General features: G+C 37.4%; 1 protein-coding gene across 6 annotated transcripts in view; it reads right to left on the bottom strand.

Annotated features, from left to right (window-relative positions):
• The window catches only part of LOC131689020 (sodium-dependent dopamine transporter), a 76558-nt gene that overhangs the window by 18258 nt on the left and 40493 nt on the right, over window positions 1-17807 (bottom strand). For all 6 annotated transcript variants that reach the window (XM_058973751.1, XM_058973746.1, XM_058973750.1 and 3 more), the window contains one exon: window positions 11357-11650. In XM_058973751.1, the coding sequence (XP_058829734.1) occupies window positions 11357-11650 (294 nt within the window). The remainder of the gene's footprint in view (window positions 1-11356; window positions 11651-17807) is intronic.

Here is a 17807-nt window from a genome sequence, read left to right as displayed (position 1 = left end):
GTATTTCTATTTTAAATCTATTATCTTAATATTTACCGACCATCAGAAAAACATACTTATTAAATATGAAAATGAAAATTTTAACATTTACGTAAATTTTAAAAAGTTAATTTTCCGGGGTTGAATGAAATATGTCTTATGAAAGACCAGCTGTTCCTTGTTATAATAGTGAAGAACAGAATTTTTCTGACGCGGCGAACTGTTACCATAGTTACAAGAGAGCATCTTTGTTATTTGATGGCAGAATGTCCTCATAGGTCTGTTAAGAGTGAATTTGTATAAAAATGAAACACTTATAGGCCATTTTGCGTTGTTCCAGAACCAGAAAGAATTATTTAAACAAGAGCTTAGACATTGGCAACTGAAATGGGAGGCAACCAGTTATAAGACGAAATATTTCCAAAACGTTTAATAGTTCAATTTTCCAGAGTGCTGATTTAGTCCAAGAAGGTAATTGAACCTTCTTGGACTAAATCAGCACTCTGGAAAATTTGCCGATCTTCTAAGAATTTAAAAAATATAAGTAAATGTAGTAAGCGACGCTAAACTCAAAATTCTATTGATGAAATAACTTTCGATGCCCAAAAGAATAAAGGAAATTTGCAAACCCGGCCCCACCCGCAAATGATTTTTAAAACAATACAAAACCGAAAAATCTCGGGTTCGGATTTTTCGGTTTTGTCCCGCAGCCGCATCACAAAAATTGAAAGCCGTACACAATCCGAATCCGATTTTCAATAAGTAAATTGAACCTATTTGACTTGAAAGAGTATGGAAACCCGGGGCTAGTTGGCGATGTGTTCATTTTTCATCTCTTTGACTTAAAAAGACGGTGCACTATCGAAAAATATAATCATTTGCGTAATAGATTAAAACTCAAACAAAATAACACAAACTCTATAATATTGAGTAAATTCATTTATAGCGTTCGAAAATTGTCGTCCACAACTTCTACAAATCAAAATGTAAGGCTACATATCCAAGTAACCGTAAGCATTAAGCCATTGCACTATATTGGCTATACATTTGCACTAATGTTGCATTGAAACTCCCTTATAGCATTAAAATGCAATAAAACTCAATATTAGCCACACTAATGCATACATGCACAGCCGAAATAGAGCATTATCGCTTTCTCTGTATACGTATATAAAGCTCATATTAGGCGTACATGCTTCAAGGATCTTTAAAGCATGTATGCTTTACATGTGCATTTAGTGCTACTATATAGCAATTATAAAGCCGATATAATGCTATTATAATGCCGTGGATTTATTCGTTATGCAACTCCTCTAGAAGATTATAGTCGGTATATTTCATTTCATTCGAACATATGCAATATAGCCTAGACAGCAAAAGCTGCGTCGAGACTTACTAAAGTTAATTTTCATAAAACATTCATATCGTGGGTGAACAAAATTCCGATAAGGATATTCATTACAATGCATTAGAAAAGAGTCAATTACTGTTCCAAACAGTATTTTTATATTTTTTCCTTTTTATTCATCATACCGAAAAGGAAACATAAAAAGTCGTTGCAAAACCACATTGCGAAAAATGACAGCCAATTCAAGCTTTATAATAGCATGACATTCGTGCACTGGTACCATATAATAGCATTAGTACCGCACAAACGGCCTGTTAATCTATGCACAGTAACAGCATTATATTTTGCCTTTTCTGGCATTATATCAGGATATATGGCTTAGCGGCTCTTTAAGACTGCCTTATATGTAGACCTAATGCAGATATTAGGCTACATTGTAATGCTTAACCAACTTAACTTGGGTAAACACATATGTGAATGTATTTCACATCACTTGAATTAAAAAAGGAGAGACAGTGCCATATGTCTAATACAAACGAAGAAAGAGGAACTTCGTTAACTTAAGCCTACCGCGAACTAGACCTGGGCACGAGGTAAGTGAGATGTGAGGATTTTTTCCGAAACTATTTTACCGTGAAATCGAGGTATTTTTGAGCTTATATGAGATTTCTTTTAGTAAATGTTCGATAAGATCAATTATTTTAAAAATCATTTAAACAAACATCAATTCTATTTTAAACACGCTCAACTTCTGTTCGTCACGATTATTTTGTACTTTAATGAGTAATCTGCAATTGAATATGGTACAATTTCAATTTAAAAAAATAATTAAGTAATCCATTCCTTAACTAATCAAACTCAAACCGACCCGTATCCAGAATAAATATTTTTCAACGTACCCGACCGGACATGTACCCGATGATAACAAATCTCGAACCCACTCCGGGATCCGGGTGGTATTTGGGGGCCCGCGATTTTAGAAGATGGACGAACACATCCTGTATTCATAGAAGAGCAATAAAAATAGTAATAGTAATTTATTTGTTCTTAATAGTTGACATTTGTTACGTTCTTAAGGGTTTTCTTAGTTGTCTAATTTTTGCACAAGGTGAAAAAACGAGTTTTATTGCTTGAACCGACGGAATGCTCGAGTCGAGTCGAGAATACATCGAGTCGAAGCTGGGCCGGACAACTGCATTGTTTAAAATAGCGTTCCACGTCTTTCAGATTTGCAACCCTCTGAACACTTTTAGCTGCTTCCTGATAGCAACAGCTTACACTCCAGCCCTAATGTGAACGTTGACGAGCTTACATCATACTATCAGAACGTAGGTGGAATCAACTCATCCATCACTGACTACTCGCTGGCCCTCTCCGACGAAGCGTTTGATATATATGCATTAACTGAAACGTGGCTGAATAGTGACACATTATCCAGCCAACTGTTAACAACTACAACGTATACCGCCAGGATTGCACTTCTTCTACCAGCCTTAAACGTCGTGGTGGGGGTGTTCTCCTAGCGGTCCACTCGCGTTATAAAAGCCGCCTAATCATTCCTCCCGAATGCTCGGGTGTTGAACAAGTATGGATAGCACTTAGCCTTCCAAACCATACCCTTTACATATGCGTCGTTTACATTCCGCCAGACCGCGTCAATGACTTCGAGCTTATTAACGAACACTAGCGTTTCTTGTCCTGGGTTGTTTCTCTAATGCAAGCGAACGATAACATGATGGTTTTGGGGGACTTCAACCTCAGTGGTGTTAAATTTCAATCCCATTGCTCTTGGCATTATTTTCCCGATATCGGCCGGTCGACTATTGGATCATCGGCCAAGCAGTTACTCGATGACTATTGCACAGCTGGTTTAGTCCAATTAAATGGAATAGTGAATTGAAACTACCGGCTTTTGGACCTTTGCTTCACTAACAACGAGGTTTACAATGCCATTACTGTTCTTAAAGCTCCAGCTCCACTGGTCAAAAACTATATCCACTATCCCCCACTGTTTATCTCCCATCGTCTCAGCCAGCCACCGTCTTTCCACGAAGCCACAGAAACTATTTCATACGACTTCAGTAGAGCAGATTGTTCTTCGCTGAACAAATTTCTTCGCAGTGTCAATTGGCATGACGTACTTGCCAATAGCGATGCCAATCAGGCCGCCCTACAGTTCACCCACGTTTTACTTGACGGTATCGAACAATGCGTTCCAAAACGAACTAGCTCACATCCGTACCAACCTAAATGGTCATGCAAAACGCTAAAACATTTGAAAACGGAGAAAAGATCAGCCAGTGCTGCGAAAATTCTCTAAGCATCGTTCTAACTATCTGAAATCACGATACGTGGCTATCAATAACGAATACAAACGGCTGGCTAAACAACAAATTATTCTAAACTTATCAACAACGACTTCAGGACAAACTAAAATCCGATCCTAAAAGCTTCTGGAAGTACATCAATGATCAGAGGAAAGAAAGCGGGCTTCCAAGTACCATGGTTAATGGTGATGATGACGCATACTCAACTGAAGGTATTTGCAGCCTTTTCCGCGATCACTTTAGTAGTGTATTCAGCAATGAAGACCTTGACAGCAACTCCATCTTAAACGCGGCAAATACTGTTCCGTGTCATCCGTTGGGTTTCCATTACTTGTCTCTAATGTAGTGGTTCTAGAAGCGTGCTCACTCTTAAAAAGCTCATCCAATCCCGGCCCTGATGGCATTCCATCGATAGTTTTGAAAAATTGTGCAACTTCGTCGCGTCTCCATTGGCAGCTATATTCAACCGCTCGCTATCTACAGGAATATTCCCAGAATTCTGGAAAAAGTCATTTTTTTCCCAGTGCACAAAAAAGGAGACAAGCGCATCATCTCGAACTATCGCGGCATTGCAGCTTTATGTGCATCGTCTAAGCTGTTCGAGTTGATAATAGTTGATTTCATGTCATGCTGCTGCTGACACTACATATCCGCTGAACAACACGGGTTCTTTCCCAAGCGTTCAACAAACACCAAACTAGTTTGCTATACTTCCTACATCATCCAGGAGATGGAGAAGGGACATCAAACGGATGCAATTTACACCGATCTGTCCGCTGCATTTGATAAAATTAATCGCGAAATCGCCATAGCGAAACTCAAGCGTCTCGGTTTCCACGGAATGTTCCTCGACTGGTTAAACTCGTATCTTGTTGGTCGCGAAATGTCAGTCCAAATGGGAGATAGTATCTCTGAAACAATTACCGTTACCTCTGGTGTACCACAAAGAAGTCACCGTGGTCCTATCCTATTTCTAATTTACATCAATGACGTCAATCTCTCTTTGAAATGCTTAAAGCTTTCCTACGCCGATGATTTTAAATTATACCTAAGAATTTGTAATCTGAATGATGCCCAGTTTCTACAACAGCAGCTCGATATCTTCGCCAATTGGTGTCAATTGAACAAAATGGTGCTGAACGCATCAAAGTGCTCTACTATCACCTTCACTCGTAAACGCAACCCTATCAATACACTACAAAATATTGAGAAGTCAATTCAAAGTATTTTCAAAGGAAGTATTGGAGCGTCAAAAAAGAATGCGAGCTCACGGACAAACGCATCCGTCCTCTTCTACGTTAGCTTCTTCGCTGGTGGTGCCGGTTGTTGGCTTGGAGACACTGGGCGCGATTGTTTGTTCCTGTCAGATCCGTAGATATTGGTTTTGTAGCCGTTCGTGGTTTGGCATAAGGTAATGGTGTGATGTTTACGGTTATAGTAGGCGGGCTTTTCTTAGCCGCTTTTGCACAATGTTTTCTGTTGTGCAGTGTCTTTTTGCAGAATTCGTGCATAGGAATCTACCATGGGTGCATAACCAGTAGACTGCCCAGGAAAATAATGAATTTTTGAAAACGCAATCGGCCCACCCCTGATTCGATTCCTAGTCCCACCAGGAGTACTTGCACTAAATTTGAAGCAAATCGGACAAGTCTAGCTATCGGACCAACGTGCTTGAAGTTTGTATGGGATTTTTAGACAATTTACATGGAGAAAACCCACTAACTCGCATTTTTGCCGCTAGGTGGCAGTGCATGTATCGTATTATCACTGTAAGTGAAAACAGGAAAGATAATTTAATTGTCTACAACTTTGCCAAAGACTGCTAGTGAATCCGGCTTTGTTAAAAGAAGTTATTAAACTTTTAACGAAGTGATGTCTGAGTCAGTTTTGCATGGGGCTTAGCAGTGCATGGTTGTGTATCTGTAATCGATTCCCACAAACTATGCATTTTTATGAAATAATCGATAGGTTTAGCCCAATAGTATATTCAGCAGAATTATAAGACATAATACGAGTTATGTTTTGGTTGGAAAATTTTAGTTCCAACTGTGACCGCATAGAGGGCGCCAACACTAACTTTTCATAGAAGAGAGATAGACTATCAAGATGTTCGAAAGAATTATTGGAAAATGCCTGTTTTACAACTTTGTGGAAGACACCTAATTTCTATCTCTTTCCGTTGAAAAGCGCCCTCTACGTGGTGAAATGTGGAACTGAAACGTTGTAACCAAAACATGGCTCGTATTATTTACTACAATTCTTCTGAATATACCATAGAGCTAAATCTTATGGTTATTTCACAAAAATGTTTAGTTCGCGCAAATCGAGTACTGATACACAATCATGCACTGCTAGACCCCATACAAAACTGACTCAGATATCACTTTACTAAAAGCTTAATAACTTCTTTTAACAAAGCCGAATTCACTAGCAGTCTTCGGCAAAGTTGTAGACAATTAAATTTTCTTTCTTATTTTCACTTACAGTGATAATGCGATACATACAGTGCCACGTTGCGGCAAAAATGTGAGTTAGTGGGTTTTCTCCATGTAAATTGTCTAAAAATCCCATACAAACTTCCGGCACGTTGGTCCGGTAGCTAGACTTGTCCGATTTGCTTCAAATTTGGTGCAAGTACTCCTGGTGGGACTAGGAATCGACTCAGGGGTGGGCCGATAGGGGTCATTTTTTCCTGTCACTCTAATAACCAGTGTTGTCTGATGAAAAGTCCCATTTTCGGTTGATCCATATAAAATGGTTACGATTAAGGAGTTGGTTTGTACGAAAGCATTCTCACCACAAGAACAACGTTAGGGACATACCTTGACATATTTTTTTAGTCATGATGTCAGGAGTGTGTAAATATAACTAATGCAAGCGCATCTCTGTAGAGCCCTTGCTTATATATACGTGAATGATGTTGTAAACGTTGCAGTTTTCATTGATGTGCTGCACGTTATTCCGCGAAACAAACGACTGTGTTTCTTAATGTTTGACCTGGTACATTTGCAGGGTGTTTACTTCTCCCGGATTGAGCACAATCTGCACGTTTAGTAATTGTTTCACTTCCCGAGTAGCTGGTTTTACAGGATATTTCCAAAAATCAATAGCAACACAATTCGTCTGCAGTCCTTTTTGCCGTGTATCTATAGAGGAACGATTTTAACCTTCTATTCTGGGCGAGATGAGAAGGTAGACTGAATAACAGGGGATTAAAATGGATAATTTTTATATTTTTGTATTGTACTATAATGCAAGTTCAAGGAATGCATTGTGTTGAGATAGAACCGTGATTTTGGGCCTCACCAATGGGATGTCTATAAAAAAAACCCAATTATAATGTGCGAAATAAAGAAATCAAATCAGTTCAGTTCAGCCAACAGCAGCAGTAGTCGGTTTCCCGCTGTACTCGCAGTTGTTTAATTTGCGTCTGATTACTGCGTCTATTTTGTTGTCGGGTCCTACATATTCTCCCAGCATATACCGGCTTCTACGTTAGACATGTCACATTGTTTATTAACAAAACCTGCATAAAATTCACGATTGGAAACGGTTTTCTTGGATTCAATATGAGATAAACTTAAGTAAATTGAAAATCTTTTTAATTAAATATTCTTAAATAAGAATTTCGAGCTCCATCTGCTACCTTCTCATCTTGCTTACAACGAAAGCTAAAAACTGCTCCAGCGCTAGCAGCAAATAAATCAATCCGTGCGTTGCTTTGTCTGCACAGTAGAAGCAAAATATCGTGTAACAAACCACTATATTGAAAAAAAAATGATTATAAGCAGAAAGTTGTGGTCAAACTGTATTCCTATTTACTGCCTATGATCGCATATCAGACCCATAAATATAGGAAATCCCATAGAAAACGGGACAAATATGTGATCATGGGCAGTTTATCTTTCGAGACGTTCCTTAAAATCTCTTGTTAAAAGTACAAATGGAGCTAAAGATGGCCAATGTTTAACCACACAATTTCACCATGTTAGACATAGCGTGCTGATTATGTTCCAAACCATCAATCAAGCAGAAGAGTTTGTTTCGCAAAACTATATCGAAATTTATCGTTAGATGTGGCAACATGAAGTCAGTAACTATATATAGGCGATGACACAAACGAGGAGCGAATAAGAAGTTATCGAAATTCACCTGTCTGGCACGTTATTTGTCGATGTGGCAATATGAGTCAACCGGAGACTAATAGAAACCATGAACTCACGAGTTTCCCATGGCTGAAGAGGTACTAACTCATGCTGAGCTAAAGGCTTAGGTTTAAAAGGGCGTGGCAGTAATACTAGACCTGGGGCCCGACGCGGCTCTACGGCCCTGGATATCGGGTAAAAATACCAGTACCCCGCCATCTCTACTCTAAACGTCATTGAGCATCTATCGAATGCGAAAGGAAGAATATTAACAATAACAAACATCTTGTACAACTCGCATAATATAGCATAGCCCCCATGTTAGAGATTAGTTAGCTTCTATATTAGAAAATCGTACTATTTACTTGTGAATTCAAAAAACTAAAAAAATATGAACGTCTAGTTTACGAAAAATTGTCAAATGTGTCAACCGATTTGCGAAAAAATTTTCTTCTGAAAGCATGACCAACTGCTAGCACCTTTCTCTATGACGGCTACTCTCGATCTCGTACTACTGTACCAGATTATGTCTATTGTAAAAGGTCCGAATTGGACCATATTTAACAAATCAAACATCGATTGCGCAAAACCGCTTGATAATCTCACCCAAAGCAAGATATTAGATGAAAGATATTACCCTGCCTAATACATTTGATTTTATTCGTTGTTGTCGCCAGAAAGAATCTAGTGATTTGGCATACAAATTTCACAAAAATAAATTCGCCAACAACATGTGTTCCTAGCTAACACAAACGAAAATTAAAGAATATCAAATTTTGTAACCTATAACAGAGCTATATGACAGCCATGAAAATGATATGTGTGCTTTACTTAGTATTATCATGGTTGAGAAACAGCTTGGGGTCTAAATTGACCAGCGAAAATTGATAAAGTTCTCTATACTAGAGGAACCCGGGGCTATTTCTCAGAAATTCATAAGACTTTCTGGCTGTCGTACATATTCGTAGAAGCACCATTCGGAACCATTAATTTTGACAGATGAATCTCATTTTGCTGTTTTTATAAAGGATTTTTTTGCCGCACACAAAACATACAATATTATAGTGGCAAAATCGTGATTAAAGTAACAAATAAAAGTGAAAAAATAACAGGTAAGTATATTGGAAAGCTTGAGGCTTCCATTTTATTGAATGATTTTTGTTTGAACGAAAAAAACAGATATTTTCAACCTCAGTAGCTGAGGTTTCAAACTATCAATTAGGACCTTTGACCGATATTTCTTTCACATCCACCCACCTAAAAGGGCAATTCGCTTAGGTAGGTCCGAAGAGCCCCAGGTTCCCCTAATAAAAAATAATGTAAACCCATTCAATTGCGATTTATATAAATTAATTGAAAACACAATATTCATAAATAGAAAAAATAAATGTTTAATGCCTCTCTAACAGCGTGCTACAGAACACAGAAAGCGTAACATCCGTTCATTGCGTATGCAGTCGACATTCCTAATGAACTAGAACGTGCCGGTTTTCCTCAGCAAAATATCCGAAAAAAACTGTGCGAAAGAATGGTAAAATCCCAAGAAAGCAGATCCATTACCACTTGTTGAAAGCTATCATAATTTATAATACTCCGTAGCACAAGGATCAACCGGATTTTTCGGTCGTCTTCGTCTTACTCGTGGTGCACTGCCGCCTTCGCCTGGACCTGCCTCGGGGAAGCAGTTAAAGTGAAATCACACATACTTAATCCAAAACGACGCGCCCTCCGGGGCCGGTTCACAGAACGACCTACGGTCGGAGAGGAAGCGGTAAATCTGGAGACGGATTCGCGGTTGACTGAGCGTAGAAAATGAAGACATCAGCCAACGCTTGCTCGAGATCGACCGAGACGACGACAACTCATGCTGCATATGCTGGGAAAAACAAGACCCAAAGCTATGTGCATTAAATAGAATCGGCAGAAAAAAGGACACGATTAGAGGAGGAAAAGAGGAAATTTCCGGTTTCTTTTAGTCATGCCACTCAACTTTGGCTGTGCTGTGTGACACACCTCCTTGGCCCAGCCTCGAACGACTCCGTTCTTACTGTTCCCCCCACTGGTCTACCCTGAACTAAGAACTAAGTGGCCGAAGCTGGCTGACTAGGAAATGTACCCTCCCGAAAGCTGTCACGTACAACCTCAACCCTCCGGTTGGTAGTGGATATGAACCCTACTACCGCTACAAATCATGCCGGATTGTGTGACCGTGGCGTGAAAGTTAATGTGTGGATGTAATAACCGACGTGGAAAAATAAGCTGCTCGGGAAAATGAATATCAACAGGTTGTAGCGTCCTTTTGTGTGAGATACTACACCCTTGAAAGGGTCGTTTTTAACTGGGCAAAAGAGACCGGTAAAAAAGTCGAAAGATTGGAATCATTGTCTTTTTATTTCTTAAATTAGCCTTACTACATTTTTGGACGACCAATATAAAAATAGACTTGTTTAAAGTAGTAGAAGAAAATCTATGTTTATGTAGTTCAAAAATGCATTTTAATCCGATTATCAAAATTAATTAACATTAATTAATATAGGTTGATCTTCTGCTTATTTTTATTCATTCCTAAAGCATAAAAAACCTTTGTATACTAATAGTGGGGATGGGCATAGCGTGGTTGGTAAATCGATTGCCTTGTACGCAACTCACATGGGTTCGATTCCCAACACCGCATAGTGTTAGAGATTTTTCCAAAAGAGATTTCTCTAATCCGTAAAGAGGCGAATTATTAAAACCTCCACGAGAGTAAAAAAAATAAAAAATGTTAGTACACAACCAAAACAGATAGTCTAATTTTCATATTAAACGTTTATAAAAAAGCAGTATTTTCTGCCATAGTTTTATTTTCTTGTGTAACACAACCCAAGCATACATTTTCGCTCCCAATGCATAGAAAAATTGAGAGAATATATCAAACAGAAAACAGTGCCTTCAATTCAGAAACCAAAATCAAGCTTCTTTCTATTGAATCTATCTTGAAAGCATTGGCAATTTTCGTATTTTTCGACCTATTGTTGGAAGCTACATTTCACACCCCGACCAGTGACAAAAGTGCTTCCCCAGTCACCCATCAAGCCCAGAAAATCGTTCCTCCTCCCGGCTCGGGTGAAGCATGTTTCCTCCATCACACCGCCGCTTATTTACAGCGATCATCGGCTCTAAGTGCAAGCCGGATAAAAACGTGTAAATGACCCCATTTCTGGTTCCATACCCGCGATCTCCACATCCACATTCAATTTTAAAGCACTCTTTTATTCTTGGCACTTGACTTCTGAAGCTACCGCTTTGAGAATTTACCATCATATTGTCAACCTTCCACTTTTCTCAGATGAACGAGCCGCTGCAAGGTTAGTTGGAAAAGGTATACCAACGAAAAGCCAAGCCCATTTTCTTATGCTTTTCTTGTCTGCTCTGCTTCCTCCATTAGCAACCCTCTTTGGTGATTGCTTTCCATTTTTCACACACTATTAGACACGCGTGAAAAGATTCCATTTAGCAATAATATTATATTTTCTTCATGTATTTATTCGCTTCCCTTTCCCGAGTCTTATACTTACCGCCACCATTCTTGTAGCAGAGGTACGGAAATCGCCACACATTGGCCAAATCAACGGCGAATCCGATGACCGAGAGCAGAAAATCCACCTTTCCGGACCATGTCTCGCGCTGGTCCGAATCCGTCCGGTCATTGCAGTGGCCAGCGCCTTTCTTCGAAGCAACCTTCAACTGGCCCAGTGTGGTCATCGCCAGGGCGACGTTCTCGCCACTGGCCGAATCGACCCCGTTTTCGCCACCGTCTCCTGAACCACCGCAGCCAGAGTCCTTGGGTAGCTTGCCGGATCCGCTGTTACCTGGAAGTGGAGATAGGTGGCAGATATGGTTAGTCTTGATAATCGATCTACCGTCATAATGTGACCCACCCCCTAAGGTAGGTAAGGGATGAATACCAATCGATATTATCATTGAAATGAAAACGACACCTGTAACTCAATTATAAAGCATTTCTCCTTAAAGAAGAAAAAACTATTTTTTAAAACATTGCGCGTAAAGGTTCCTACTATCCCTGCTTATTTTCTATTTCGGTTACTACGGCACTAATTTAAAACATTCCTATAATTTTCCAGTACCTACCGTAAACCGGGGTGACATTGATCACTTTTCGAAGTAATCATTACATATTTTTAGACGCAACTCATTTTTTCAAGTGTAATATTTTTAAAACTGTACTGATGTATGGAGAACAAGATTGGATGGTTTTACTTGAAATTCTCCGCTTCCAGCTATTTTTCCAAAAATGATTTCAAATTGAAGTCCGTTTTTGTATTCCGGGGTGACTTTGATAACCTGCATGTTCACCCCCATTAAGTTATTGATGTCAATGTTTTTCATTCAAATGTTTGTTTAAACTAATTCTGGAAAGATACTCTTTGTTAAATAGATGTTAATTGTTATTATACAAATTATTTCAATATACTGTAAAATTCGAGTAACCAAATTCCTATAATTTGAAAGTGCAAGAAATAAAATATTAATAAAAGAATAAAAGATTCTGAAAACCTTTAAAACTGCTAAAACTGTTTAATTCAGTGCTTTATCAATGTACAAAAAGTTTCATCCAATTTAACACGTTGGACTATTGAACAATAAAAAATATTGCGTATTTTAGCTTGAAATAATTTGAAATAATTGCCAACTAGTTTCACAAAAAAATGAATTTAAAATAAAAATAAATTTGGAACATCCCACTCTAAAGGAAAATAAAAACTCGCTTGTAATTTTTTACTTTGAGCAAGAGTAATAAATCTGAGATTTACTTGTTTTATAAAAAATAGGCACTTTAGGAAGCTTCGTAAAAATAAGGTAAAGTCAAATTTCGGTTTTTTGTAGTTTTTGTACCCAAAAACCGAACAATATATTCAAAAAGTTTAACAAACCAGTATTTTATAAGTTTATAGCAAACATCATTTCAAATTAAAATGATTCTGTAGACTATTCTGGTTTAATAAGCGATCTACGAAAAAAGTTTCGAGTGATCAAAGTCACCCCGATGATCAAAGTCACCCCGGTTTACGGTATCGAAAGACGATGACTTAGCATCAGATTATGTGAGGAACAATCATAAAAGTATAGAGAACATACATAGAGGTTAGAATATGTATATATGTGTAAATATATAATATTCCTCAAAACAAATGTAAACATTCAAATGAAATGATGATCACGTAATTTCAGAGACATAACCGGAGTGAAGAAGAATTTCGCTTGTTAATTTCAATATAGCAATTGATACAATCTTCTGAAACATTGAATTAAAGTCAGCAAAATTTAGATGTTGTGTTTAATAAACATTTTTTATTAAACCACTATAAAAATCAAAAGACCTTTTCAGAGGTAACATAAAACAATCTAGAAAATGCTGGATTATTTGCCATGGCTGAAAACTATATTGAAGCCTGATGTTTGTAGACTTACAAAAAATACCGGAATAACCGATATAATACACAGCGGTTATGTCCCATCGGCTGCTATTGATTTTTTGTCGATTGGAGTTCCGGTTCCGGAGTTACGCCCACACAGCTATTTCCCATATAAACTGCTACCACGAAGATAACAAATTGATGCCAATCTTATAAAAATGAGTAAGACATTTTCAATGTCAAAAAACTACTCCTCCTAGCGCAATAGTTAGCGCGCTACCGTCGCTATGTAGTTCGCAAACAAAAAAGCATTTTATGCAAATATTTCATAAATTCTTGTAGTATTCTGAGTAATATTAGGGCCGCCGAGAGGGAGGGGGGTGGACCGGGGTGTTTCCACCCGGGCCCGGAGTTCTGAAGGGGGCCCGGATTTTTAACAGGAACAAAAATTTTGACAAATACTTTGAGAATGCTATTAAAAATTCAATATCTTGTGCATGAGGTAACTAGAATAGCGAAAATTCTAAACTACTGCATATTTGATATCAACTATGTTTATACCAACCTAATTCTCGCATCGAAACAAGATCAGACTCGAGCGGGCATCGCGGAATTTATACATTGAATGTCATGTACGTAGCTCACCTGGGTTCGAATCCCAACCCCGCACATAGGAATAGGTATTTTTATAGGAAAATTCCTAACCTGAAGAAGCGAATGACCTTAAGGTTGAAATGTCTATAATCGAAACAAAAACATGATCAGACTTGTAAGGGTTAAACAATTGAATGGTTTGATTAGAAGTCATGATGTTGTCTTCAAATTTCGCCAAAATGAAATCGATTTTTTTGATTTATTGAATTTCCAATCTTCGAAAGCGCTGGATTAGTATCGAAAGTAATTATCCAAAGAAAAAAACCCTGCTTAGGGTTGCCACACCGGTTTTTTTTGTAGGCGAATTCCGTATCTTTGTTCAGGTAAATCCGAATTCGCCCGGAAGAATCCATTGGATTATTTTGCAATTTTGCTTTGCCCTTTCCTTTACCAGGAATCATCCTCGGGTTGCAGACCCTAATTGTGGAGGAGGGCCCCTCTTGGCGTTGGCAAATATTATTTTAAAAGTGTCATTTGGGTTTACTTTACCACATTGAACCTTTGCTTCAATGGATCAATGTTTTTCACAAAGATTCTCGAAAGAAACTGAAGTGTGATTTCACACCCTGTGTTTGTTTACTGAGGAGCAGAACAAAGTTCGTTATCCTTCACAGCGAGAGTGGCTGGTGGTTTTAGATTCTTTGTGAATATCAGAGGAAGCGAAGTACTACACCCAACTAAATCAACTAAACTGTTAACAAATGCAAAAACATACAATAAATGTGAACGGCACAGTAAGGTGCTTTACCAAAACATTACACTCTAAGGTAAATGTGAAGAAAATAAGATAATTTACCTACTACTGCTACGAGCTACATAAGAAATAAAACAGTGTATATTTATTTGTTTTTAAGCGTTTCATACAATAAAAAAGCAATGGAAGCGCTCCAAAATTCTGTGAGTAATCCAACTACGTCCAGCTAAATTACTAAATTGTGTTTGATTGATTTCGAAGAGAAAATTTAACTCTGCCACCAAACTAAATCAACGAGTTAGCAAGATTAGCTAACTAAAGTAGCAAGTTAAATCCGCATACAAAATCTTTTAGTTTTAGAGGAGTAAGCGTGAGATTTTGAACGTCGCTTCCTGAACGTAACAATTTTATTTTTATTTTTGAACTATTTACTAGAAATCAGTTGCATGTTGTAAAATATATTAAGGTGTGCTAACACACCAATACAAATTAAAGAATAATTCATGTTTTTATAGGATTATGAATGTTTTCGAAACCAGCATAGCGTAAAATCGAACCACAACCCTTATTTGAAATTTTATCCATGTTTCTCATTATTTTTTCCATTTTTACATTTCTTATAAAAGAAATGTATAGAATTCGCTCAAACTTTCAAGATTTTTTCCGAGGCCCGGAGGGCCGAGTCTTATATACCAATCGACTCAGCTCGACGATTTGGGACAATGTCTGTGTGTGTGTATGTAACGCACAAATTCTCATTCGTGTTTCTCAGCAATGGCTGAACCGATCTTATCCAAACCAACTTTAAATGAAAGAACTAAAAAAAAATTGTTTTTGATTGTGATGTTTAGTTTCCAAGATATGAATGTTTGAATGCATAAAGATGGCGTTTTTTGTAGTTTTTTTAAATTATCTGACGAAATCGACAATGTAGATTAACAATTTATATGTTTTAGATAGCTTCAACGAATACCTTTCGAACAAGCTATAGATTGTTGAAATCGGACTATTATCAAAAGAGATATTTAACATTAAATGCGGACGAAAGATTTTTATCATTTCCCATTGCCAGAAATATGACCAAAAACATGTAATCTATTTTTAACGCCAAAACGGCTTATTTTAGGTCGATAGTATCTTCGGAGAATTTAATGGAAGCAATATGCCCTTTCTGTTGGTATTGTGCTTTTGCTGATTAATCCCCCTATGAGTGAGATATTTTCACAAATTTTCTTGGAAGCGATTGTATTGAAATGATGTCTTCAGCAAATTTGTAGCTCTTACTTTTGCGAATAACTTTACTGAAGACTTTAAATATCTATTTTGAATACTTTAAAAGTTATGGCTTGTTGTTTGTGGATTGCTCTGTCGCCTATTTATTGTTCAATATAGTAATAATCCATTGAAATAAGCCAAACATTATTTCGATAAAACGAATTTTGTAATTAATTTTTCTATCTACAACCGCTAGAAATAATCACCGAACACTTCCAAGTTGTCTGGAAGGAACTTGATAACTTATTAGTGCAAAAATGTTCATTTGTACGAGCCTTCTGAGTGCAATTTTTCTAACTTATAACCATCGGATCGATCTGAAACATATCGGAAAATAAAAGCGAAGTAAATAACTCCAAGCAACGGCGTAGCCAAGAGAAGGTTTTGGGGTTTAACACTCCCACCACACCCAAAAAAAATATGGGATTGAAGTTGAAAATTTATTGATGCAGACTGATTTAATTCAATATTACAATAACAATTATCTGATCCGTAGATTGATAACCTGTTGTTGTAAACATCATGAGGACTTTTGATAAATTGTCGGAATGGGGTCCTGATATGTATCTGATCTATTGGTTTTGATTTCATAGTTGTCTAATAGCATCAATATCAAATTCCTGCCTGAAAACATTCCAATAGAAAATTCCAGAGTTCTGTAATCAATCATAATCCTCAGATTTATTTTCAAATTGATCTCGTTTTTGTAGAGATGTACTGTAATAAGGGTCTCTATTTAATAGGAAGCGAAGTTAAAATTGATTTAATGTCTATGAAACATAGAACTGCTCACCAAAAAAATGCATAACTTTCAACATTTGCTAAAAATATCTTTGCCTTTCTCATTCACTCTAAAATTCGTCAATCTAATCCCGACCGGGAGGGCCGAGTGTCATATGCCAATCAACTCAGTTTCTGCGAGATCGGAAAATGTCTGTGTGTGTATGTATGTGTGTGTATGTGGAATAAAATGTGACCTCTGTTTCTCAGAGATGGCTGGACCGATTTGCACAAAGTTAGTTTCAAATGAAAGGTACAACCTTCCCATCGGCTGCCATTGAATTTTTATTGATTGGACTTTCTGTTCCAGAGTTACGAGTTGAAGAGTGCAATCACACAGCAAATTCCCATATAAACTGAAACGAAAAATTTTCAAAATCTAATTTGTATTTTTGATGCCAAATGACTTTAAAATGCATGAAACATTGAGATGTTTGACAAAAATTGACTTTTTTGGACTTTGGTACATTTTTGTCTTTCTCATATAGAAAGGTTATGCAATCACTCTAAAAATCGTCAATCATACCGGCCCGGAGGGAGTATGCAGTGAGGGGTTGCTACTTTGAAATTAAAACTAGTTTAAAATTTCTTAACAAGTTGAAAATTTTCGGCAGGACCCGGACCTCCCGGATCTTTCTCCATGATCCGCCGCTGGTTTCAAGCGATGTTTCAGTATCACATAGTATCTCAAGATCGTGGCTGTCGATCCATTGTACGTATGTGCAAATCGTACTGAACATGTAAAATTCATTTCTACCATTGTATTGAACATAACCAGACATGGAATCGTAGTCTGGACAAATGAGACAAGCACAATTGCACCACTAGGTGGATTTAAACAGGTTTTTATTTTGGGAATGCGTCGAGTTGAGACGAAAACGTAATATGATTAATAACGAGGATAACACTTTCCGAATGTAGAGAGAAATTTATGAAAAATGTATATGACCAATTATATGTATAGGTCAAATGTTCAAAAACAGTAATTTAAGGTCAAGATAACATCATTTTGAAACCGCCAATTTCGGAGGTTTAGTATCTTCGATGAGTAAACAGTGCATCATTTGATAAAATTATTTTGACGGTATATCGTCCAAGAAGTATTTATGGTGAATTTTCTCAGGTTAATATTCATGACTACAATAAGTCTCAACAAATTCGCTAAAGACACGAACTCTGTTACTATTT

Source organism: Topomyia yanbarensis, chromosome 3, assembly GCF_030247195.1.
Source record: "Topomyia yanbarensis strain Yona2022 chromosome 3, ASM3024719v1, whole genome shotgun sequence".
In the NCBI taxonomy this organism is placed as follows: domain Eukaryota; kingdom Metazoa; phylum Arthropoda; class Insecta; order Diptera; family Culicidae; genus Topomyia; species Topomyia yanbarensis.
Note: the sequence above shows the minus strand (reverse complement) of the source record. Positions and strands in the feature narration are given on the sequence as shown.